At 37.5% G+C, this 13,962-nt stretch overlaps 1 protein-coding gene across 2 annotated transcripts in view; it reads right to left on the reverse strand.

The window, feature by feature from the left end:
* Window positions 1–13,962, reverse strand: part of KHDRBS2 (KH RNA binding domain containing, signal transduction associated 2) — a 373,561-nt gene that overhangs the window by 10,492 nt on the left and 349,107 nt on the right. For both annotated transcript variants that reach the window (XR_012672902.1, XM_075145263.1), the window contains exon 8: window positions 8,600–8,658. Coding sequence is in view for 1 of the 2 variants with exons in the window: in XM_075145263.1 (XP_075001364.1) it covers window positions 8,600–8,658 (59 nt within the window). In the remaining variant the exon portion in view is untranslated. The remainder of the gene's footprint in view (window positions 1–8,599; window positions 8,659–13,962) is intronic.

The raw sequence follows: 13,962 nt of genomic DNA on the forward strand, positions 1-13,962 counted from the left end.
CATTTAACTTTAAAATTAGAATTATTTTCTTTGGATAATTCAATTTGTACTGTCTTTCTAGTAAGCTTCCAAACTTCTCCCTTCATGAAAAGATGGGTGGAGACAAAGTACTAAGCAATGGTTGCAAAGTTTGCCCTACACAAGCTAATGACTAAAGTTCAACTAACATTGACAAAGCCAGGATTTCACCCCATAAATCCACACAGAAAAGACAGTTGCACTTCTCTTGTGTCATAATTGGACAAGTATATGTTATTTTAGACAAAAATTCAAGAACAGGTTTTATCTTTTTTTTTTTTTTAAAGAGAGCATCCGCTTATTTTTTCACTCTTCTCCTCTCTTTTTGCTTATCTGCAAAGTCTGCAACATACATGGGATTTTTTGACTTGATATCTATGCATTTTACAATTTTGTGAGAAGAATAGCTGAAGTGACTATCTTTCAAATCACTAACGGTACCTTTCTTATTTGAAATGTGGAATCTTGTCAGAAGACAAAAAAATGTTTCCAAAACAGTCTCAAAACCACTATGCTTACTGACACTGTCCTAAATACCACTTATTTTACTAAATCTACTGCATATGCAATATATATGGCTTAAAAACTAGAAATGCTAGGAAAACTTTGTGATTTAATAGTCTATTTTCTGAACTTAGCTGTAACTTTTAAAAAACTACTGTCCCTATGCTTGACAGTACCTTCTCTTCAGGGGGCTAACAAATTAGACGGCATGGGTACTCCAAATCTACTTTGGTATTGTGAGCTGCCCTGGCTTAAACTGGTAGTGGAGAATCACAGAAACCCTCCAGCTGACTTAGCACTGGAGCAGATGAGGAGTGCTCGTGCACTCCACTCTGCCAGCTCTCCCTGCAGATTAATTAATGTCAGCAAGAGGAGCAGTAATGACTACCGGAGAAAATAATTTCTTACAAGGCTTCAGCCACTTTTGCCATGAACATCTGCCTCAGACAGGAAAGGAGCCGCATCAGAGTACAACTAGTCTGGGAAACTGCCACACAGGGAGGAGACAGACTATTATCAGTGTTGCTGAGAGGTGAGTGGGAATGTGACAGTGTGGAAGGAGTTTTACTTTTCCCTTATTTTCAATAAAAATGAATCTTCTATTACTGTATTGTAATACAACATGAAACATGCAGTGATATACTGTGTCTGGAATTATACAGATGTTCAATACTACATGCACATCAGTATTACAGGACTTTTGTCTTAGATTCTCCAATTCTATGGTTCCAACGGTGAAAGACAGTGAAATTACCATTTGAAATACTACATAGGAAAGTTTTGCATGATTTACTTATTCTGTCATAGAAAATGATTTATAATTCAGGAGTAACAGAGGAAGTGCAACAAGTCGCTATAAATTAAAAGCACTCTCTTTTCTCGTGCTACATGTGGATTTTTTTTCAGTGTTGTAGCGTAATAACTGAAGTACAAAAGTTTTAGGATATACAGTCAGTTAAAAGAATGTGACAGGTTTAAATATGGAACTTTCTAAAGAATTATAGCCTAATTAAAACACTGATTTGACAAAACAGCAATAACTTTAGTATCATCCCCACAGTAGCTGTCACAGCTGAATTCAAAACGTACGGACTTTCAAAATCATGCTCTTATGAAAATCACAAATCTCTTCTGAGGGAATGAATACTACCTGGGAGACAGCTAAGGTGATTTCTCCAGAAAAAGAATTGATAAAATTTTGCAGAAAATCCAGGAAATGCTTTTGACAGTTCATTCTGTCACACAGAGTAGGGAACTGGATCTCTGATACCCTAGTAAGTATAGGAATGACTGAAATAGAAGATTAAAGGAGGGCAATTTATTTGGTATATCTTCTGCCCATATGCAGTAGAAGTCTTCAATGACTCCTGTTTCTGGGGGAAGAAAAACAGAGTACTGTGCAGGAAGACTCAGGAGCACTTCTGAGTTCCCAGGGCTGGGTGTACACCTGCCTCATGCTCAGGGAGAGACCAGATGCCTCTATCACCCCAAAATAAAAGTGGTCATGCAGGCCCATGGCACACTCCGGCATCTTTTGGGACAGAACCATGGCACATGTAGCAAGGTTGTTAGCCTGGAGAGCTGGGGAGGCATCAGGACCCAGGTGCTACATCAATATTAGCACACAGTGGATGCAAATAGGAATGATCTGCAGAGTGAAACAGCTGCTGCTGAGGACATGATGTTCACACTATGTGCCTTCTAGAGAGTTTTTTCCATTTCAGACTGGCCCTAGTTTGAGCCTCTGAACTGAATTCTCACAAATTCAGCATCTTCTGGTTTAGTTTCAAACTAGTCATGTACTTTGAGCCCACTCAGTGATGTGAAAAGAAGAGTGATAAATGGAGACAATTGGGAAATCTGCTTCAAAAGAGCACTCCTGGTGCTAGTGTAGGAGCACCCAGCATGCGCTAACCTGCCTGCCAGGTGCTCTGTCGAGGCACAGCAGAAAAACTCTACCACACTGGCACAGTCTGTGTCCTGTTACCTCTGAGATGCCTAATCAATGCTAAGGTGCTCCAAGACCTAGAAACCAAAAAAAGTTTTCTTTGGTATGTTGCCAGTGATATTTTCTATCAGATACCAAATGCATACACTCAGATGATACAAATAAACACATTAGTAAGGCTTCATTAATTAGTGTTAGTAAAGATCTTGCCTGTAATCACAAGCTATGTGAAGTCAAACACTGTAATGAGGAGAATCAGACCTATGTATCTTACATCTGTATATCAGTCACTACCTTATCTGAGCACTTGATTTCCTACATTTGAAAACTTAAATGCGACTAGGCTATTAAAAATAGGGTAAGAAACCCTTAGCACCCTGAGCATAATGAATATTACGACCAATGACCTACAATACCAAAGTTATTATTACAAATGAGGAAGGAACTTGGACTTTACAGCTGAACAAACCTCTTATCTTCACCTGCAGAGCAATTGCTAAGAAGTGCTTTTTCAAAATTCACAAATATTTTCCTGTACACATTCCAGCATGGCTTCATCTGGCATTGTCACTGCCGTAGATTAATCAATACAGGGTTTATTTCACACTAGGATGGTAGTTACTTGAGTTTCTCCATGAAATGAGCATGCTTATATTTCATAATGAAGTATGAGAATTTATGTCTCCTAAGGTAACATCTCTTCAATCAACCTATTTATCAGAATTCCTGAAGTCTGAACCCTCCATACCTCTTTCCTCCCCAAATTTCATCATTAGGTATTTACTTTTACTTTTACTTGTTTAGCAGAAACTATTATTGTTATTCTAAAAAAAATTCCTAGATAATATACTCTTCAGGACAAACACAAAATTAAAAAATAAACAAGATAATAAAAAAGCAGTGGAACATTGCTGTACTTTTTTAGTTGTTAGCCCTATAAAGAATTTGTTTATAAAGTGCTATCTGTGTAGAGCATTACTTAGTAAAGTAATTGTCATCACAACTGCAAAGCTCTCATATTGAGTGATTGGCAAGGAATTATTTGTGAAATAGTCAGTTAAATCATTGTGGCAGCATTTTACAACTTAAATGATGTCTTACATTAAAAGGAATTATACCAAACAGTTACACTCTCCAATTTTAATTAAAGATGGAATTATCCTAAAACCAAATACCAGTTGTTTACAAGTGAGCACTTAATGTTAAACTGGAGTAGAATCTGCACTACAAAATGTGGTAATTAGAGAAAATGTGCACATTTGAAAATTTTTGGTGAAGATAGAACACATTTAAATAATGTCTCCTTACTGCAATGGCAGCACATGCAGCAAACGGTCTTGCAAGGTTTTCCTGAATAGCAGCAGGAATCTGAGTGGAGTTCACTTATGTCTTCCCTCTTTGTGTAGGAGACGAGATACAGGCTCACCTTCCTAACTCTTACCTAAGGCCTTTGGCAGATGGTGTTATTCTAATTTAATTGTGGTGGTTTAGGAGGTTATAGACTTTAACCTCTCCTTTCACCCTCTACCTAAGTTTTCTGCTTTTTTGGTGGTAGTAGCAACAGAAGTCGATCTGTCCTGGCCTCTCAGACACTGCAGTTCATGACCTGGCATAAAAACATAAATCATTTTCAGGTGATACACAAGGCAGTATATGCACCAGGCTGTGAACTATAGCATCTGGCAACAGGCACACTCTTACTTTCCTCCATCCTCGCTATGGCAGTTTCAACCTTTGGAAGCAGAGGCAGGAGCCTCTTCAACCTTCTGCAGCAGAAACTGGCAGAACTGGTCTGCTGGAGCCCCCAGCCTTTGGAAGAACTAAGACAGAAAGAGTATCTGATAAATAAAACCTTGAGCGCTCTGATCAGTGCAAGGGAGAAAAAGGATTCAGATGAAACAACTGAGAGGCAGGTCAGATATAATTAATATAGCTTATAAGGTATTGGATGTGCCTTGCTAGAAAGTCATACTATCTCTGTTATCTTTCTAAAGTGGCCTAACACAGCACAACACTTGTATCGAGAATGCTGAATCCTCCAAAAAACAGGGAAAAGGAGAAAGAAATGAGAACGTGAATGGTTTAGAAAGGGCTTTTCCTTTACAGTATTCCTGTCCAGTGAAGGTGCTTTTTGGACTTGGGCATGACATTAGATATGGGCAGGAAAGGTTCTTAGTTACCAAATTTTTAGTTGCATATTTTATCCTAATTGATTTACAAGATGAATCATTAAATTCGTGTTTTCCCTAAGTACCTGCTCAGATGACAACAGTGCCAGAAAGGAAACCATAAAATTATTAAAGTATAATGAGAGCAATGAATATAAACTTTTTGTTCATAAATTAATCCAATTTCATGCTTTCTGTTTTAAAACATAAGCATCATCAAGTTAAAATGACAGTCACCTTAGTTTAGACTCCTAGATTTAAATTCATAGCTGCAGATATCAAGACCTTCAGTGACATAAGTATCATAAATGTTTACTGAGTGTGATTAGAGGTGAGGATGCTTTACATTTTTGAAAATTGTACAGTACCTTAAGTGACTGCCCTTTTAGTTTAAAGGGCCTGCTAAAGATATTTCTTTATCACTCACACAAGGAAGCCTGTAAGAGCTACGTCCACAAGAAGATTTTCAGGCATATGTCCCAAATTTATGTTCCTCAGCCCAGAACAGTGATCTCCAAAATTCTCTAGCAGTAGCTGCATAATACTGATCCTATCAAAAATTTGTAGGAATCTCATAATTCCTTGGTAGAGTATATCCATGTGCTCAGAGGCTGCTGCAGGGAATGCTTTGAAGTGTCTCTACTTTGATCCTTCTGAGAGACTGGGTGGCAAGCATATCAAATCACAACAGAGTTTAAGTGTCTAGCTGCATGAGAGGGTTCTGTGCTATGAATTTTCATTCGTGGAACATCCCTAAGTCATGGGAAATAGTGGGATTTTACATATATCCCTCTCAGCTGACTTTGCTATTGTCTTGGGAGGTTCCTTGGTTGGATTTGGAAGGGATCAAATTCTCAGGAACCTTCACATCAGAAATTGAACAAGGAGTCAAGGCAGTTAACTCAAGTTGTGGATCTTACAGTGGTGAATAGTGTGTAAGAATTCATCTTGCCCAGCCTCAGGTAAGTAACTTAGGTCCTTTTTTTGTTTAGTACTGCCATCTAATCAAAAGAGAGATGAACTTCCTGAGAATGACATGGTGTTCAGGTAGGCTCTGCTCTGAAACACCCCTGTGATTTTTGCAACCCTACTGTGAAAAATCCATAAATCCATAAATCTTAATAACTTCTGAGGAAAGAGTGGCCCCAATCAGACTTCTCCACAAGCTCTTTTAAAAGGAGCATAGAAGAACCCATGAGACAAAAAACTCCTGCTACTTGTCAGAAGCCCAGATAGAAAAGTCATAGCAGGCAGCTCATATAGGAGTACGATGGTGCTGTACAATACTTAACAAACTACAGAGAGCTCTATATTATACTTTAAAAATATTGTAAGTATGAAGTAGCATTGCTATTTGGTTGAATCTACTTCATGAAAAAGAATAAAAGAAAACCTTCCTGGGATTGAGAACTGTCCTCCCTAAAGATAAGTTGGAAGCAAGAAGATGCATGGGGGAAAATAAAGAAATGCCAAGCTAGTCATTTTTTGATAATTCAGATACTCATTTTGGAAGGGATAAGAGTAAAAAGACAAGTTGTTACATCTAAGGGACAACAACAACAAGACACCAGTTCTGAGTTCTGTACCATTTGTGTGTGGTCTTATTCAGAGTTTGGGGGGAATTCTGCATTACAGAAGCGTGCCAGAAAGAATTGTAAAGGAGGAATATAGCCTTGTTGTGGAAGGTAAAACAAGGTGTGAAACTGAACTGTGTTGATTTCTGCAGGATGGTGAAAAATGAAGAGACAGCTGATTTTATACAGTGGGATGGATTCAGAAGACTCACAATGAATTGCAAAACATCCTGAAAAAGAAGTAGAGAACTGGGAACAGTTCTGTGGGGACAAAGAATTAGGGTAAAAGTTACATGAGGATGAGAAGGGGTGGCACCAGACTGCTTTTGGCTGGGTGAGAGGCACTGAAAAAGTCAGATACAGAAAGGACATCAGTATATGTACCAAGAATTCAGAAAGTTAAGGAAGTTAAGCATATGTTCTATAGCTCCGTATACTCAGATTACCTTCTCAGATAAATGGTGGTGACTTTGGGATGAAGGAAGTTCACGCACAGGTTTCCAGAGCACAGAACTAGCAAATTTACTAATCTGCTGAAGTAAGTGAAGCAACCGAGCACAAACTCCCACATATAAATGCATCTAATTTCAGAAAGTAGAAAAATCACAATTTGGAATATTATTCAATTTTGAAGTTTATTCCAGGTTACTGGTAAAACTATTCCAGACCTTTGTATTCAAATGCCAGCTCAGAAAATAGTTTAAGCAAAAAAGCAAGTCCACGGTTATCAACCATGTGTTTTAAGACAAATCTAGTAAAGGAAACCCAGACATTTTGAGTTTGTTTCAGCTGCTGAATGGAAAAAAAAAAGTAGCTTCATGCAGAGCATAAATTTAGTCATGATCCCACTCTTTGAACACTTTGTAAGCCTTAGCTAATTAGTCTATTCAAAACCCCTGCTGGGAAAACAAGTAATCTTCTTCTAGTTTTACAAATGAGGAATTAGAGGAAGAGTGACATTACTTTAAATGTCTTGCCCAAACACACGGAGATTCAGCATGGGGGAGTCTAGTTAAAAGTTAAACAGTGAGTAATTCTTACCGCTGAGCTCAGACTATGCTTTTCTGCATCGCCCAAAACCTTAGCAATGCATTTGGGAGGAGAGGTGGGGAGGGGACCTGTTGGGGGGGGGAAGGTCTTTCACTGCAGGTATTAAAAAAGTATGTACAAAAAAGAAACAAAACAAACGGTAACCGAACCACACACATTCATATCGGTAAGTTGTTATTGTTATTACTTGTTTAGCACTGAAAATGTGCTTGACTGCACATTGTATTATCCAAATGTACTGTGAGTACTGATTATACAAAAAATTAAGTTATTTCTGATTATGCAATGCAATCATTTTGACAATGTCTCAGTAATGTCTCGTGATTTCTGTACAAATACAAAGGAAATGGCAACTTTGCATTACAATGACATTTGCTTCACAGCTGCATGAATAAAATTATTTCTTTCAAGCAGCAACCCTTATATAACCCTTTACTGTAACTTTCACTTGCAGTGTCATTTCCAGCAGCTCTCATTTTCACAGTGCTTTGGAAGTCACCATGTAAACTTACGATACTTCATTAGTAGTAGCAAATCAAGCATGACATCCCTGCTGAATATGCTAGGGTCAGTCTTTAAGCTGACAATAGTCAGCTTTGCTCTATTATTTCAGAATGTCAGAGTGAGATTCACTGTGCCATCTGATGGTACTGAAAAAATATTGATAGGAAAAGATGGAGTAGATTCTAATTAGTTATAGGAAGACATCACTAATATCAAACAACAGGCCTAGAAAATGGGCTGTACACGTTGGAGCAACACTTTCTTTTCCTCTCATGCCCTCGGTTCCCGTGAAGTGGAACTATTCCAGCTCAGACACGGGCCGGGTGGGGAGGTGCAAAGAGCACAGCGCTCCCTCTACTCGTGCGGCACGAGATGCTCCTTTGTCTTGGTGCTGTGGGGGTTCCCATGGTAGTACAGCACCCTCTCCTTCCACTTTGATTAAGTCTGTATTTCAAAAACTTCACAAAACTTGCTGATTGAAGTGATGCATATGACAGTAGCAGATGCTACTGATAGTACTGTTGGCACATCAAGCAGACTGAAACTTAACACTGTGAAATATATTCACGCACTAATCAGAAACTTCAGTGTTGCTGTTAAACCGATCTGTGACTGTGATTAATTGGCTTTGTAATTTTGATCAGAATTGATCTGTCCAATTTTCTGGTCCTACTTCAATAAGTCAAACCTCAGCCTAGAGTTACACAAATCCATTTTCTTTGGTCTTTGTAAAAGCAAAGAAAGAAAAGTATGTGGAAGTAATTTCTGAGTTGTCAGTGACAGATTTTTTTCTTTTGGTTTCACACTTTTGCTGAAGATAGAATAGACCTTACCGTAGCTGTCATAAGCTTCTTCACTTGTTCCGTGACCGTAGTCATAATATTCAGGCACACTGTAACAGATTCAGATAGCCATGTCACTATTATCATAGGTAACCAACTCAAAACAAAAACAGAGCACAGAAAATGAAATGTATTTTAACACTTTTACATGATCACATATGTCCTGGTTTTGGGACATCACAACAGCATAGTCCAGCTAGTTTCAGGGATAGTGAGAATTTAAAAAATATGAAGGAAAATGTATCAGCGACAATAACTGCTATTATACATCACATCACATTTCTTATCTACTGAGCATAAAACAAATTTGGTCCTAAATATATAAACCTAGGAGATGTGACAAACACTGACAGAAATTCTATTTGCAAAAATGAGGTCTGAAAAAAGACCATCCACTTTATTATTCACTATTGTTAAACTGCCAAAAGAGGTTTTAATCTCATTTATCTGTAATTCCAAACATTTATGCGGTATCAAATTCAGCATAGTTTGTTTCCTCCAAAGCTGACCCTATTATATTGTGTGGAACCTGTAAACTACTTATCTTTACCAAAACCACTGACAGGTTTTCAGCTTTGCTCCTGAATAAGAAAGTATGTTTCCACTGCTTGTAGAGAGAAACCCGATTCTTCACAGCCTTCTTCCTTATGGACACCCATGGAAAGTTTTATACAGTAATCAATAAAATGCATATTGAAAGTAGTGAGGGTCAAGGACTGGAAAATCAGACTTAGAGTTTCAAACCCACTTTTTCACTGCTTTCTGTTAATTAACAAAAATTATGTATGGTCATATTAACACGTTATCAAAAGATTTCAGATGATAGTTACATCCTGATAATCAGCAATCCCCAGCTATTACCTGTAGTGGACACCCAGAAAATCTGACCTCTAAGACATAATGGAATGGAAATGGAATTACTCACACTTTTGCTTGAACGCTATTATTATTTACAGTTTGCACTGTGGTTTTGGTGCCTAGTACCAAATTCAAGATCAGACTACTGCTGTTATCAGGTACCAGGTAGACATAACAAGAATCAGTCTCTGCCCAGGAAAAGTTACAAATTCCACGAATTCTACTATATTGTATTTCTTTTGTCTGCAGTGAACCAAACAGAAAATGTAACACTTTCCCTGTTGTTAATTTTTTGTTGTTGTCACTTTTGCATCTTCTTCCTTGGACACTGTATGAGATAGACTCTTGCAAAACGAACAGAAGCAGGCAATCAGCTCAGTATTGAATTATTTATAACATTATTGCTCAGTCAATTTTCCATATTGGATTATCATTTTTAAAATACTAGTTTACACTTGAAAGAGAAGCTTAGTTGATAGTGGGGTGTAAGTAAAAATATTTCACAAATGCAGTAAGGATTTCTTAAACTAATTTTGACTTCTTTGTTCACAAACTGCCTGTAATCAGATTGTTAATTTCTTGAACTTAATAGCTATCCATAACTATTCTTGGAATAATTTCTGAGAATAATTCATGTGCTGTATCTCACTTGAGTGCACTGCTTGCATGTATCTGGTAACTGACAGTCAAGCTGTTTTGATTTGGGACACGTCATCCCCTGACTGGCTAGGCACAGCTCTCATAATCAGTTTTCAGCTACAAATATCTATGGGGTTTTTTTGAACTGAAAATGCAACTGTAATCATTGTGCATTAATTTAGTAATTTAGCCAGAAGTCATTCATGTGAGTGGATAGTACACTGATGTCAATATCTCAGGCAGATGAAATTCGTTTGCTAAAGCAGTTGCAGAAAGTGGACATACGAGTGACATGAATGAAAATGAAGTTAATACTTCTAAAGATATTTCCCAATGCCAACCGAGCTCTATAGGACATAATCACTGCAGAGCATTACCTTCCAGGGTAATGGGAGCCATCCAGTTGCTTGAAAATTCATTATCTAAATATATACACCCTTCTATTGAAGTGGTGCAAGAAACAAACAGGAGGAATACATCTTTTATTTGTTGAACATACTAAGCTTTCTGTACTATTCTGCAACGATTCGAGTAGCCAGTTAAATGAAGTTACAGGATTATGTAAGGTGAACTAGCGCACTGGCAGCATCAGGGTTAAATCATGCATCTAGTCATACCTACGGACCTCATGGTTTAGACCTAAGAAATTACTTGAATTGTTCAGAAGAGACAGATGACATACCACCCAGATCTGGCAGACAGCCATATGAAAAATCTCGTGTAACGCAATTTAAGCAGCAGCATTTTGGCATACTGCCTGCTTTTCTGGGTAGTGGAGGGTGTTGACTAGCGAGCGGAGTTACAGGAGAAGAAACCCCAGAACTCTCATCTTCTGTCAGCAGATAAGATGCTAATATTTCTTCCTGATACATTTTACAAAACAAAGCGGCTGCATCCAAAGGTCAGCTTTAAAAGGAGTGCATTTGGGACCCAATCCAAAGGCCAATAAGTTGTCAGCAGCAGTTCTGCTTTCAGTGGTCACTGAATAGGGCCTTGAGCTATTACCATCAATACAACATCCAGCAAAACACAAGACTTGCAAGAGCAGGTAAAAATTCATTGCTACATTATTGTTGTTGTACATTTTTATTAGAGAAAAAACACACAATCATAGAGACAATAAGGGTGTGAGATAAAAATCCTGCACAGTGAACATTCTGAACTGAAATACATTATAAACAGAATACAGAGTTAATACACAAACTGTTAAAATAAGAAACAAGCTGTTTTGCAGGTGTAGAAAGGAAGTGATTTGTTATATACTGCATATTCGATGTCTGTGAGCACAATACTTAACACATTTCTGAAAACACGTAATTCATAGCACAATACGTGATTGTGATCTAAGTTTTCCAACTTTATTTCCCTGAATAATACATGTTTTTCATAGACTTGAGCCAAAATGGTATTTCAAATTCCTTGTCAACTCATGTTAGAAAGTGTTTTGAACAATACCTAAGTGAAGAAAATTTATTTCTTAGTATGGAATACCTGAGTTAGATTCACATTTTGTGAGCCAGACTGCTTATCCTTTAGTCTGCTCTATTTTAAACTTTTCTGAATATTCACTATAATCTATTACATGCATTTATTTGTAAACATATTTGTCTGGTTTTTTAGCAAAGTAAACAATGAATAATGTTTATAAAAAATGGGTGATAGAATACGGCTTTACATACACAAGGTCTTTTTTTTAATTATTGAACTATAGAGAGATGTAGTTCATTTGCATTATGCCCAACTGTGGAAGGAAACAATCAGCAAAAACATTCAGCATAAATAAAACTTGTTTATATAATTTTAAAGTTCTCAGACTGTTCCTGGAAAATACGGTGATCATGAGCTCTAGAAACCTCAGGCTCTCTTGGCAGTGCTAATTGGAAACAAGACACCATTATCTGTCATTAGCATTCATTACTTTCAAGCAACATGAAGTGTAATTTACTTAACTACATGCACCCACCTGAAAGCAGGATGCGATACGTTTTATAAAGCAGATTAGATTAACTCATTACCAACTTCTCAGCTTTTACTCCAAAGTTTTCAAAGCATTGCACTATACTTTAACACCAGACTTCTGAAACATTGAGGTCTTGATGTACCATAACTTAGTCTTTAGTAACCTTCTACATGTACCACTCGTGGAAGAATTGATATACATGGGACTTTGAACCTTACAAGTAGTTTAATTATTTTTATATCTCAATGGCTTGCAATCTGAGAAGCTCTGATGTAATTTTTCTTTATCTATATGAAACTTTTGCAACAAAGATGTATGATTTGTCCTCATTCCTATTCTGTGGGCAAGAAGATTAATAATACATATAATGTTAATTTTCATAATCATAACCTATTTATGCTTATTTTTACCTTAACTTTTGTTTTTGGTTAGTACTTCTGAACTTGTTACTTTTAAAGATTTGGGATCAAAGTTTCCATAAACTTGTGATGTCGTCTTTTCATGCAGATAAAGCCAGATCAGTGCCAAAAAAAAGAACACAAGAGATGTTCCTTATTTGAGAGATAAGGGCCCCCTGAGGTGCCTTCCAACCTGAATTATCTGGTGCTCCTGTGATATGAGAAAGGCTCAAATACAGAGACTCTGTAGCTAAATAGCAACCTTAAAATCCAACAGAGGCTTTTAACCTCTGGTTAACTGCGACGTTTTCAAATTGACATTAGCTAAGCAAAAACGAATTCCAGTTTGACTGTGTCAAGACCCATGGGAAACCACACAGCTTGTTATCCAAAAGGCTGTAGAGAATGGTGCTTTAAGGTGGTTTAAGCAGAGAACTGCAAACAAAAGAGTTAAGATTGAAGCCACAAAACCCTGACTCTTAGGTCAACAAGCCACCTGGGGGAAGGGTGATATTCACCACTCAGAGATCAATGGCTTTAGGTATAGGAAATCATGACATTAACAAATAGATGGCATTAGCCTTTGACCAATCTCTTCCTGCACCTGCAGGAAGCTGCCGGCAAGAGACCCTGGGTTAGCAACATCACCATCTGGTTCCCTGGCTGCTCTTACAGCTTCTGTAATACACGGCAGCAGAACGTTGCAAGACCTGAAGAACGCGAGTACTTCTTGTTCCCTCATCTTTTTTGGGTTTCTTTTGTTCTTCCTTTCCCTCTTTTTGTTCTTTGCTTTTACTTGCTGAGAGATGTAGCTAACTTTTTATTCTCTAATTGTGGAGCACAAAATGTGGATGCAGACATACAACGGGCCCTCTAAAGCCAAAGCTGAAAGGTACAAGAAAGGATTCATCCTCTTTAAACTGCTAGCATGTGAACCCGCATAGCTGAAGTGTGTTCTGTAGTCTATCCTGAAAGATCCTAAGAAACTGAAAGCCTTTGATGAAGACCTGTTGAGCTGGATTTAACAGATTTTTTTTTTTCTGTAAAGACATTATTATATCTTAATTTTCTTTCTTAATGGTTGTACTTTTTAACTAGGAAAATATATTCTAGAATATATTAGGAATCTTTTATTAGGAAATGTTTGGGAAAGAGCTAGTCAATTTAGAAAACAGGCTTTTGATCAACCTTGGAGTTATAACTCGGCCATTAGATAGTAATCAGGCTTCTTTTGTGAAATACTTGAATTGATCCAAACTAGATTAGAGATTCATATGATGCCAGTGAAGTTCCACAGTTCAGATTCATGATCAAACGGACGAAAAACTTCCACACTAGCCTTTGAAGGAGTAAAAATAACTCTTGAGGGACTTCCCTCTTTGTGTTGTGGCACTCAACAACATGAGAGTGAACCAATATTGTGTTTTAGGATTGGCACTCTTTGAAGAGGGATTCCCGGCCTTCGTCAGCCTGCAATCAGCATCTATACTTTAGACAGA

The sequence above is a fragment of the Calonectris borealis genome, chromosome 3 (assembly GCF_964195595.1).
Source record: "Calonectris borealis chromosome 3, bCalBor7.hap1.2, whole genome shotgun sequence".
In the NCBI taxonomy this organism is placed as follows: domain Eukaryota; kingdom Metazoa; phylum Chordata; class Aves; order Procellariiformes; family Procellariidae; genus Calonectris; species Calonectris borealis.